Source organism: Motacilla alba, chromosome Z, assembly GCF_015832195.1.
Source record: "Motacilla alba alba isolate MOTALB_02 chromosome Z, Motacilla_alba_V1.0_pri, whole genome shotgun sequence".
In the NCBI taxonomy this organism is placed as follows: domain Eukaryota; kingdom Metazoa; phylum Chordata; class Aves; order Passeriformes; family Motacillidae; genus Motacilla; species Motacilla alba.
The window spans coordinates 24,247,952-24,259,454 of NC_052046.1; the positions used below are offsets into that span (position 1 = coordinate 24,247,952).

Sequence of the window (11,503 nt, forward strand, 5' to 3'; positions counted from 1 at the left end):
TGACAGATGGTGACCTGTGAATAGACTAAATACAGTTTGTACAGGGAATGTGCACAGGCAGGTTGTGTAAATATTGCATTTCCTGATGAAGCAGAAGTCTGTTCAGATTGCATTCCTGTGGGTGCCTTGTTCTCGTCTTTCCTTGGTATTTCCTTTGTCCCTTTACATCTAACACATAATGCAAAAAGTATCAAAAGTAAATGTATAAACGTAGCTTTTTCCTTAATAAATTAAGAGGTGGGATAGAAAATATGTAAGGGCCTGAAAGTATGACAAGTACGTGTTGAGAGCATAGCAAGGATTCCTTTCTTGAAGCAGTGTGACATACAGCTAAATCATTGAATATTTAAATAGCCCACATTCTTACCGAGTTTATATTGTACTGTCATTGTTTCACTGGAAAAAAAAGGGAAGAAACTTTTGTAGGAAACCTGCTAGTAACTGGTAGCAAGAGATGGCTTGTCTAGAAGCTGAAACATAAGTTTTGTGGTGCTTTTTGTTCACTGAAACTCAGAAGCAGAGCACCGAAAAGCTGGATTGATAACTTTGCCTTGTCTAGATAAGTCTATGCTTGTTAAACTAAGACAAAGTAGGATTTCCATCCAATGGATTTTATTTTTTCATGTTGTGATTCTAGAGTTTTATTTGATTCATTTACCTTCTTTCTTTCTGTCCTTAAGTATATTGCCTGTTGAGTACATAGTACAAACAAAATTGCTGCCTTAAATTAATGGTAAATAACATCTTTCATTCTGTATCATATAAAAAAGATTAATTAATATTACTTTTGTTTTCTACTTGTTTTCATACTTGCTCAAACATGTTTTACATATTTTACTGCAAACTAGGCTTCATATTTTTGTAAGATGTGCAAAAGCACCCTGTTCAGACTGTTAATTGTATGATTGTGCACTTCTTCAATTAATCTTTATGTTGGTCATTTAACTAATTTTGGTTGTAGTGCTTTTTCTTTTGGGAAAAAAAAAGGTATTTCTAGTAGTTCAGGAAAATGCTGTGAATCGTGTGGATTTGCTTTCTGTGACAAGTTTTAGTAGTCATCTATCTTCTGGGTGGAAAAAAGTTATTGAAGTGTTTCAAGTACTTGAAGCATTACACAGCAATGGATACCCTATGATTTTGCTTCTGTTTTTATTTGGGGAATTAGGAAAAGGGTGGGGAACCAAAGAAACAGAATAACATATTAGATCTAAAATGAGCATCATCTTCCTGTCCTAGTACCCATTTTCATGCATATTGTATAGAATAAAAAATGAGATATTCACATAGCTTGATTAAAAATATAGCAAATATTTGGCTGTAAAAAAAGGCATAGCTTCTAGCAAAATAAGTTTTAAATGAACATTTTGTAATTATAGAATCTCTGTACCATCATAATCCTTTGAGTGTAGACAGTTCTGTTTTTTTCCTAGCTGTCAACTGTGCAAAGATACCTCTGAAACAGAGGAGACATGCTTTGCTTGTGACTGTTTTCTTTACTGCTCTTCCAATATGACTTTCATATGCATTAGTTTTTTAGAGCTTGTCAGTTTTCCCTAATCCCCTGCCTTTGTTGAGCTTTTAAAATGCTCTTCAGTGAGTATCTTATAGTGCATTGCAATTCCATTTAGAGATACTTTCAGTTCCTATCTGCTGAAATAAAGAATTGTTTAGGTAGAAGTGATGAGGTTTGACAGTTTAAAGGCACAAAGGCAGGCTAGGAAGTACCCACAAAGGAGGAAATTGGAATTTGAATCAAGATTTTGGCTTTTGTTTCCGAAGGCCAGCATTATTTGTTTGTTCCTAACCTAACAGAGAACTCTCTCATTCAAATTTAGCTCCTGCACAGGAATTGAAGTATTAACTTGTGACTTCCAATGCTGTACAGTATCTCCCCAAAAACATGGAAGGAATGAGTTAAAAATGCCTGTTTTTTTCCTTTACAGGTGGAAGAGATGGTACAAAACCACATGACATATTCCTTGCAAGATGTAGGAGGAGATGCCAATTGGCAGCTAGTGGTAGAAGAAGGAGAAATGAAGGTAAATGTTTCAGGTTTGGTTAATTCATATAAGATGATACGCTGTGAAGACAGATACTTCCAGTGTACATTTGGCAGTGTTATGTTTAGTGCTGGACTCCATGATCTTAAGGGTCTTTTCCAACCTAAAGCATTCTATGATTTTTGAAAATATTATCAATCAGCAAGTTATGCTGTTGTAACTTCTCTCTGGGAATAGCACTGTTTAGGTTGGGACTGGCGTCCATAAGAACTGTGGCTTTTAATCTATTTATTCATACAAAAGTCTATGTAACTCTTGCAATAGATTCATCTTTACAAATTCCTTTCTCACTCTCTCCTACTTAAAGGTATCAAAGTTATGTGTAAATTTTATGTACAAAAATAACGAGTAACAAGCTACAGTGTTGGCCATGATTATAAAATCCATGTGGATAGTAATAAATAAGCTAGCTTAATCATTTTTGGAGTAAAAACCTTAAAGTTACTGGTATTTTAATGTGAATTACCACATGAGGATGTCTTCAATGGATGTTACCAGAGAACACTTTCATGGCAAATTATTTATGTGATAAGATTCTAGTAAGTAGTTTATTAGTTCAGGGTTTTTTTTAGACTGATTAAATTTAAATAATTAAAACATAAACAGTTTAAACAGCTTCTATTCTGTATTTCTTTCTTTGTGTTTGACTGTAGGTATACAGACGAGAAGTGGAAGAGAACGGAATAGTTCTAGATCCTTTGAAAGCGACCCATGCTGTTAAAGGGGTAACAGGGCATGAAGTTTGCCACTACTTCTGGAATGTTGATGTTCGTAATGACTGGGAAAGTAAGGCATTGGTTCTTCAGCTTTGAAGGTTTATCAGCAAGAATAGTATTTATAGCATTGTCCTATTGTCTGTGACTGTTCACTGATTTTTTTTTTCCTTCCCTCCACCCCCCTTCCCTTTTAGCAACAATTGAAAATTTCCATGTTGTGGAAAATTTAGCTGATAACGCAATCATCATTTACCAGACACATAAGGTAATAAAACTTCATTTGCATACCTTACTGAGACATCTGAAGCATGTGTATTCCAATATTCTTTACTGGCCTAACAACTTAAAATACTGTTCTGGACAATATTCCAGAAAAAGTTCTCTATTAAACTGCAACTTACATCAATTCTTCAGACTTTTCTTGAGAGCATAATTGGTTATGCATGTGTCTGATAAAGCTTGTAGCAGCAAGTGAGGCCTGCTTTTAATGTCATGATTATATCACTGCTAGCAAGGCCAGATTCATCCAAAGCAAACAGAAGCAATAAATCACCACTGACTACAAGGATGAAACCACTGGATCTGATGTTTCTTTGCAAAAATGCAGGATAGCATTCACCACAATTAGTTGACATACCACCTCATAATGCAAGTGTTTTTAATTGTTGGTACAGCATTTGTTCTTGTACCTTAATTGTTTTTTCCCCCAAAATGGTTTTGGTGTCAATTTATTAAAATGTTCATTTGAATTACAACCCAACAACTGAAATGTAAAGATCTGAAAAAATTATAGGAATAAAATTTACGTACTCAGTCTTGCATGTTTCTAAGTATTAGTATATTCAAATGTTAAAACAAAGGTTTTTCTTTGACAGTTTTACCAGTAGTGCAACTACATTAAAACTTTCTTAATAGAAGACTCATAATTTTGAGTAAGACAGTTGTGTCATCTGTATTGGTTGTGGTAAAAGCCAGAACTTTTTTCTCCTATTGAATGTGAGGAAAATAAATTCTGTACATTTTATTTTGTCACACATTTCACTTCTAAAACTTTCTCTTGGATAATACTAGTTTGCTATATCTGTCTTACTGAAGTAGTAGCTTTTTGAGGTAATATTTTTTTCAAATACATCCCTTCTTGCTCTTCTCTGGAGACATAAGTAACTGTAGATGCATCCCTATACACCTAACTATTAGTTCAGGTTGTAGCTTGCAAGTATTAATTAAAACACAAACCTGAGGTTCAGGGTACAGAAGCGTAACTACCTAATCCTATTTTTTTAACTGAAAAATTCATTGCTGTTTACTGTTCTGCATTTCAAAGGCCTTAAAGTTTTGCCTTAACTTTTTTTCATATGAAGTGTAGCCAACCTGAAATTTTTGTTTCCTATGTACAACAACTATGTTCTCTTTCAGTTATTCGAATTATTAGTTAGTAATTTCAAATTACTAACTTGAAGATACTTTAACTTAATAATATAACTAACCTGGTTTGCCTTGCTTGGTTTTTAATTTTAACTAAGGATAGTAGTTAAACCTGGAAAAGCTTATGTTCTGGTGTTTCTCTGCAGAGAGTGTGGCCAGCCTCTCAAAGGGATGTGCTGTATTTGTCTGCCATCAGAAAGATACCAGCATTCAGTGAAAATGATCCAGAAACATGGATTGTGTGCAATTTCTCTGTAGAACATGACAGTGCTCCGGTAAGTATTATTTTGATTCTGTGAAGTCCTGCTTTTAAGGTAGTTTTTCTCTTTGGTGATAATGCATTTGCAGTGCTAGTGTGAGGGCAACAGAGGATTTTTACAAAAATACAATTCATTTAAACCAGGTGGTAAAATGATTTGATGCAGGCATTCCTAGCCAAAAGCTTTCTTGCCTTATCTCTCAGTTGGATGATCTAAGATGTTACAGCAGTATGGAAGCAAAATTCCTGGAGATGTGAAAACATTTTAAAGAAGTGAGGTTATTTTGTATGTAATCAAATCAGTATCTCTTCAGCATTGTCAAATATAAGAGTAGGTTTGTATAATTACAGATAGGGTTAAGTCTCCATTTTACACAGTTTTGCCTTGGTTCTCTGAGAAAATAGCAATGGTTGTTTTCCTTCAATTGCTATTCCATAGCCTGCCTTTAAGGGAAAAATTTAACTGATATTTGTAAATGCTGATACATTATTCTTGAAATGTTTCTTTACTGATTTGTCACAACAGTTGAAGTAATCCACTTATAATTTGTTAAGCAAGCAGAAACCTAAGATTAAGACATTTTAGATACTTTCCCTATCCACCATGTATCTTTCATTTTACTCACTTTCATGTTACATTCAAATAAGTGCTGGAAAGTAAATTCTCAGAAACACAGCTTCTAGGTTGTCTTAGACTTCATGATGAAAAGATGTTCATGCTCAAGTATGCTGAAACAAATTTGGTTTAAAGCTTACAATGTTTCATATTTTTGGCAGCTGAACAATCGCTGTGTCCGTGCCAAAATAAATATAGCAATGATTTGTCAGACGTTAGTAAGCCCACCAGAGGGCAACAAGGAAATAAGCAGGGACAACATTCTGTGCAAGATTACATATGTAGCTAATGGTAAGTATAAAATTTTTCAGTATGATATTCATGATAGATGTTAATTTTGGGGAGTTGAATACTGGCACAAAAAAAGAAAAAAAGGCTTGATGCCTTTTCCCTTTTTCTATTATATCTATATATAGCATCACCTTTGTGTTCATCATGTTCAAAAGGTCTCAAATTAAGGCACTACATGAACTGGTGAATGGGATCATTCATTATGTGGTACTCTGAGAGGAATAAATGGAAGAGCTGTGTAGCTCAGTCCTAAGTATAAAACCTTGGGGTGGAGGAAGGTGGACAGAAATGTCTGCAACTGGAATGAGTTGGCATAGTTTTTAGGTTCAGTAATGGTATGTTGGGTTTTTTCATGTACTACTGTAATTTTTTTTTCTCCCAGTTCATCTCATTAGGCTGAAAAGCTGCTGATAGTAAAGATACAGTTCTTATCCCCTGATGCCAAGAAGGAGTAAATACATTTTGTATGAAGATGTTTGCTGTATAATTTAGTCTACATTTCTTAGTTTTTGTTTTAGTTGATAGAATCCTTGGTATTGACTGAAAAATTGTCAAAGCCAATTGGTACCTGTTGCTGTACCCAGTATTTAGAAATGTATTGTAGTATTGGAGATACATGCTTACTGTCTTCTCTCCTGGAGCTACAAAACACTTCAAGGGTAGCTCACTCTGCTTTTTTACTGGTTTTTTTTTAAGTTTCCCAATTACTTAAGAAGTATATTTTCACTGCTAAATTCTGAACTGTGACTATATGGAAAGTGATAGCTTTTTCATCAACATACTTTCCTTGTGAATGAAAATGTAATTAAAAATCAATTCAAATTTTGTTTAAATGCTTTATAATAATTTGCAGGGTGTTGCCTACGTGGCAGTTCTGCAGACAAATGGCAGTAAGTATTGAAAAGTTAAGACTGACTCTGCTTTCTTTGAAATAAGAAGTCACTCAAGTCTCTTTCTCTTTGTTTCTTGGAAGCCCATAGAGAATATCCTCTTCTATTCAGGCATTTTTCCAAGACTCACCATACAGCATATTTAATGTTTTCTAAATAATGGCATCATAGATCTGAACTGAGCTTGGGTATTACAAACAGAAAGTGCTACAACACAAGCCTAGGGGCATAAAAAATCTGCTGATAGTTATTCTTCCTTGTTACTTCAGGAAGAGCTGCAGGAGTAATTAACTAAAATTTACTTTATCAGCATTTAGTGGAGTTGCTTTATTTCAATCTCCTTCTTACTGTTTACTTCTAGTGAACCCAGGAGGATGGGCACCAGCATCAGTGTTACGGGCAGTGGCTAAACGAGAATATCCAAAGTTCTTAAAGCGTTTTACATCATACGTGCAAGAGAAGACAGCAGGAAAACCTATTTTATTCTAGTACTAGCAGGTATACATACTTTTAAAATTCTTGATTCACCATTTTAAAGGCCAAATGAAAGTATGCAGTCTAGGAATGTCTTACATGATTAGCATGGCTTCAGTGCTTGCTTTAGTATGCAGTATACTTCTTTAAAACATGCAATTTGTATGTACAGGCTGCACAAGTTAGCTAGCATTAGTTTTCATAGACTTTTATTGGTTCATCTTGCAAGTTTTTGCATACATGTCCAATTTATATAGAAGTAAAATAGGACGAATTACTAGTTTTTTTAACTATCACAGGCATTTTGCACTTGTTTTGAAAAAATACATACTGAAGTTACTCTAGAGCCTCATGAAGTTTTTGTAACTTAAATTCTACTTATAATTGCATATTTCATAGACTATGAGTACATTTCAGTTTTCTTTTATATTGACAGAATAGTTTTGACCTAGGATTTTTATTAATGGAACTTTACTAACAGACCAACATGAATTACTAGAGTATTTAGAAGACTGTAACTCAAGTTTTTAGCCTTTCTGATAAGCCTAGGAAAGAAAAGGGATTTCCAGGTGCTTTCTGAAGTCAATGGATATATTCTTAATGGTATAGGTTATTGGCTAATCTAAAGTTGTTTGAACAGTTAGATGATGATATGACCTTAGAAGAGGATTTCTTGATCACTTTGAGGATATCTGAGCCCCTTAGTGCTAAATAAGGATTAACTTATTTTTGCTAGTTTCGACTCCTGCTATATATTTCATTTTCTATAACTGTCATGTCAAACCACAGAATTCTGTTTAGTTGCGCTGGTGTTACAGCATCATTCAGTCACATCTGAGGATAAGTCTCTTTCACTTTTTCTATGTGTGACATAGGTTGCTTCTATTTTTGGGTTCTGTTTACTGTGTCAGACTCCAAAAGTCTTAGTTGTTTCATTCTTCTGTGACAGGTATCCCTGTAATGATTCACAATTTTAAATGTAAATTGTTAGAGAAGTAGTGTAAGTAAAGCATTAGAAACACGGCGTCACAAGCCAACAGTTAACACATTATCATAGCAGTCCTGATGATACTTAAGGTGTTTAACATGTTCATTTTACTAGCAGTATAACTTTTCAGTGCTGTATTCTTTTCTTTGCTTACCTGCAGCAATCAGAACAAGACTGGGTGAGCATTCCACATTGGAGAAGTGACCATGCACAGAGCACTCCATGCTGGAACGAAGGATCTACAGTCTTTTTATGGCCCAGGTTCTAGGCTTTGTATACTGAAGTGAAGAAGTGTTGCAACACCATGGGGCTGAATATTTAACAATAGCTCTCTACTGCTAACTTTCTTGCTGAATCAGTGTGTAATTATAAATACATGTATTGATAACATGTATATGGCTCTATTTTTATTTGCTTGCTTTAGAAGAAGAAAAGCGCATACGACTTTGAATCACCAACATGGGCTACTGTGTTAATTTTAAACAAGTTGTAGAATTTCATTGTCAACCTTCCTAAGATACTTGTCCAGTTTTTGTGCATGTGTAAAAAGCACAAGAGACAAATGCACATATAGCATACTGTATGTGCTTTATATGCACAAAAATCTGTGTGGTATTTTGGGGTTGTTGAAAGGAGTGGCTTCAGTAAAACCTAGGTAACTTGTTGGCAGGTTTTGTTTTGCTTTCTATAATCACAGTTCTTTGCTGCTGGTTTCTATAATAAATCATCTTGTTACATAAAATGCCAGGTAATATCTGAGGGCTGTCAATATCCTTATGACTTTGCCTTTTCTATTGTCTTACTCTTATGACGATCTTTAGTTCTGAAGGAGTAAGAGTGTGAAAAGCTTTATTTTTTCCAGATATCTTTATATTTCTATTGTATTTTTTAGTTATGTAATATGTGCTGCATAATTTTTGTTATTAAACATGATCCAGAAATACCTAGAAAGATTCTGTATGAGAGGGCAAGAGACAGCCTAAAACCTAGGAGACATCTGTCCATGCTATCTGTGGACTGCTTTCTTGGATGATATCTGGGGCTTTCCCAAAGCAGTGAGAAGGTACACTATAATATTTATTGAAGTAATTTGGATTACATAAAACAACATTCCCAGTCTAGATTGAGGATGAGTACATTATTTTCAGATCCTGCATGTGTTTTCCTCATCTCAATAAAGCTGTGCTATGAGGTTCATGTAGAAAATTATTTTGCCTCTTGATCAAAAACCCATCAGAACTATAAAAATGTGTAGTTATTACTGGAAAGTTCCCTTTAGCTGCTGTGAAAATTTAAATGTCAGATGTTTGCCTGCCTTTGATTCTGGAGATAATTGTTAAGAGAGGACTGTGTTGAGCTAGTACTGACTGTGAGGTCTTTTATCCATGTCCTATAGTTGGAAACTCTTTCAGAGACTGCACAGTGTTTCACTAAACTGGGGATCTTGAGGCAAGAAGTTGCAGATATATTTTCTTTAAAAGAAAGCTGAAAGTCAAATTTATTAGATATAGTGTGCTAGGTGCCTGAAAAGAGATATAATACAGTAACTTAGTGAAGATTTGGTAAATGAGTAAATATGATTGAAAAATGTTTCCGTTCATCTTCTCTGTAGAGATAAACCATACCTAACACATGATTACACACGCATGCAGATTTCAAGCTCCATAACTCTTCCCTTTTTATTTGCCTTTCTCTAATGGTATGCATGGAATATGCCTTATTACAGAGTTATTCTGTTTATTTGAATATGTAGAAAAGTGCCTATATGGTAATGTTAGCAAGGCAAATAAGATGAAAATTTGTACATCTTTACTATATCACCAGTGAGCATTTAATATATCGACATTAAAAAACAAAATCCTATACCTCAAAATGTACATCATCTTTTTACAATCAACCAAGCAGTGGTACATTCCACCATAGCCACTGATGGGAACGTAAAAAAAAAGTCCAAAATATAAAGAGTTTAACTCCTTATTTGCCATTTCTGGTAATTGTTGGAACACGGGCAAGTTTATTAATTTAATAGGATAGCTTTATTTTACAAAGGTATGGAAAGTTTACAAAGCAGTATATAAACTTATATCATTAGTTGCATTTGCACTAAATGTGATGTACTTTTGCGATTTATTCTGTAAATAAAATGACACTACAGATACTATTTGTAAAGAGTATGTTTTACTTTTAGATAAAGGCACTGGTCCTTCACTGTAGCTAGCCCTGCCCAATCAGATTTGTAAGAGGCTTTTTAAAGACTATGGAAGGAGTTATGTGACTGAGAAATCATTATTAATGCACCTCTGAAAAAGTAATCTCAAAAGGCAGTAGGCCTCTCTTATTGTCCTTGTGTGAGTAGCCATTAGATCCTTTCTTCTGGAAGGGATGTTGCTTTTATGGTTTTTACCCTGTCTCTTGAGCCCATCTCTCTTGTCAGTCACTGCCAGGTGTGTGCGCTCTGAGTTCATTTCCTCCTTTTAACAGATCAAGAGTGTTAACACAGCTGTGGTGGTCTTTGCAGAAGCAGCTTCTGACTCTAGAATGGTTGTTTTGTAAGCTGAACCAGTTCAAAAGGCTGAAAATGCAGCAATCATCAGATACTGTTTTCTGGATATCTGCATCTGTTTGGAGAATTTGGATGTTGCCAAACTAGATCTGAAGGACATGACTTGATAGAACTTGTACTGGGAATGAAGATGAGATGGTCATCGTTATTCTGTCTGAGAACCTGAAAATCTTTGACAAATTCATCTGTGAAAAATGTGATGCACTTTGAAAAAAACCTTACCTTTTACTTAATTGGGCTGAGCTGGCTTATCTGAAGTTGTGCAGATTCTGTTTAATCAGATTGTCCACCTGTATTTTTGTCAAGTTGTACAGATAATGCTGTATTTGAATTGCCACTGTTCATTTACAGACTTAAAACATGAATCATATTTTTGAGTACCTTGAGTGTGTAGAGTTGTAACTGTTCTATAATAGCTTTATGATCCTAATGATAATTTTAAAAATTAAAAGAAGTTGGCTCTTACATGTTACAATCATAAATTTAAAACCAGTATTTAAAATTTAAAAGTATTAAAAATTATGAAGAAAAATGTTGGCTTATTGTTGTTTTTAACTTTCCAATGTTTGAAGAAACCTTACCTTTTAACCAACTTTTAAATCATGAATGAAGTTATATACAATATTCTAATGCATGGAAAGCATTTAACAGGGAAGCAGTTTACTTGTGTTACTGAGATCACCGAGATGAAAACCTGAATGCCACATTAGTTTATACATTGAGAAGTTCTTTCTGTGCAAGCAATCAGAGGGGTGTTAAAAGGTGTTCCTGGTAGAGTGTAGTCATCATACAGAGCACTTCGAGTATGTCAGCTCTTCATTTGTATGGAATAACAAGATTCTGGGAGCTTCCATGGGAAGAACAGCAACTCAGGACTAAGATGTGCCAAAGCATAAACTTATGGCTTTTCCAAAGTAAGAGTAATTTTTAGTAACTGAGATAAGCTTCCATGAGCAACTTTTCTTAATAGTAGAAATAGGTGGTGCCTAATAGATCAATAACAATCCTACCTTTATTTGTTACAGTGATTTCTACTTGTTTATATAGCAATCAGGAAAATTGTAGAAACCTTACAGGTATGCAGGACTGGAGGAGGAACAGTTTGAAGTAACAGAAGGCATTACTTGAACAGAATCAAAACTTAAGCTCAGCTGTATCAGGTCTCTTGTAATATATTGCAAAAAATAGAGTCTTGAGGTAACCTCTGACCTTGGAGAATGC

General features: G+C 34.5%; 1 protein-coding gene across 4 annotated transcripts in view; it reads left to right on the top strand.

The window, feature by feature from the left end:
- Window positions 1-10,814, top strand: part of CERT1 (ceramide transporter 1) — an 82,474-nt gene extending 71,660 nt beyond the window's left edge. For 3 of the 4 annotated variants that reach the window (XM_038124391.1, XM_038124392.1, XM_038124393.1), the window contains 7 exons: window positions 1,944-2,039; window positions 2,714-2,846; window positions 2,971-3,041; window positions 4,348-4,476; window positions 5,238-5,367; window positions 6,619-6,755; window positions 7,880-10,814. In XM_038124391.1, coding sequence (XP_037980319.1) covers window positions 1,944-2,039; window positions 2,714-2,846; window positions 2,971-3,041; window positions 4,348-4,476; window positions 5,238-5,367; window positions 6,619-6,746 — 687 coding nt within the window. In that variant the 3' untranslated portion in view covers window positions 6,747-6,755; window positions 7,880-10,814. Of the gene's footprint in view, window positions 1-1,943; window positions 2,040-2,713; window positions 2,847-2,970; window positions 3,042-4,347; window positions 4,477-5,237; window positions 5,368-6,220; window positions 6,258-6,618; window positions 6,756-7,879 lie in introns of all 4 variants that reach the window. The other variant, XR_005255252.1, reaches the window with a different exon arrangement.
- The last annotated feature ends 689 nt before the right edge of the window (window positions 10,815-11,503 follow it).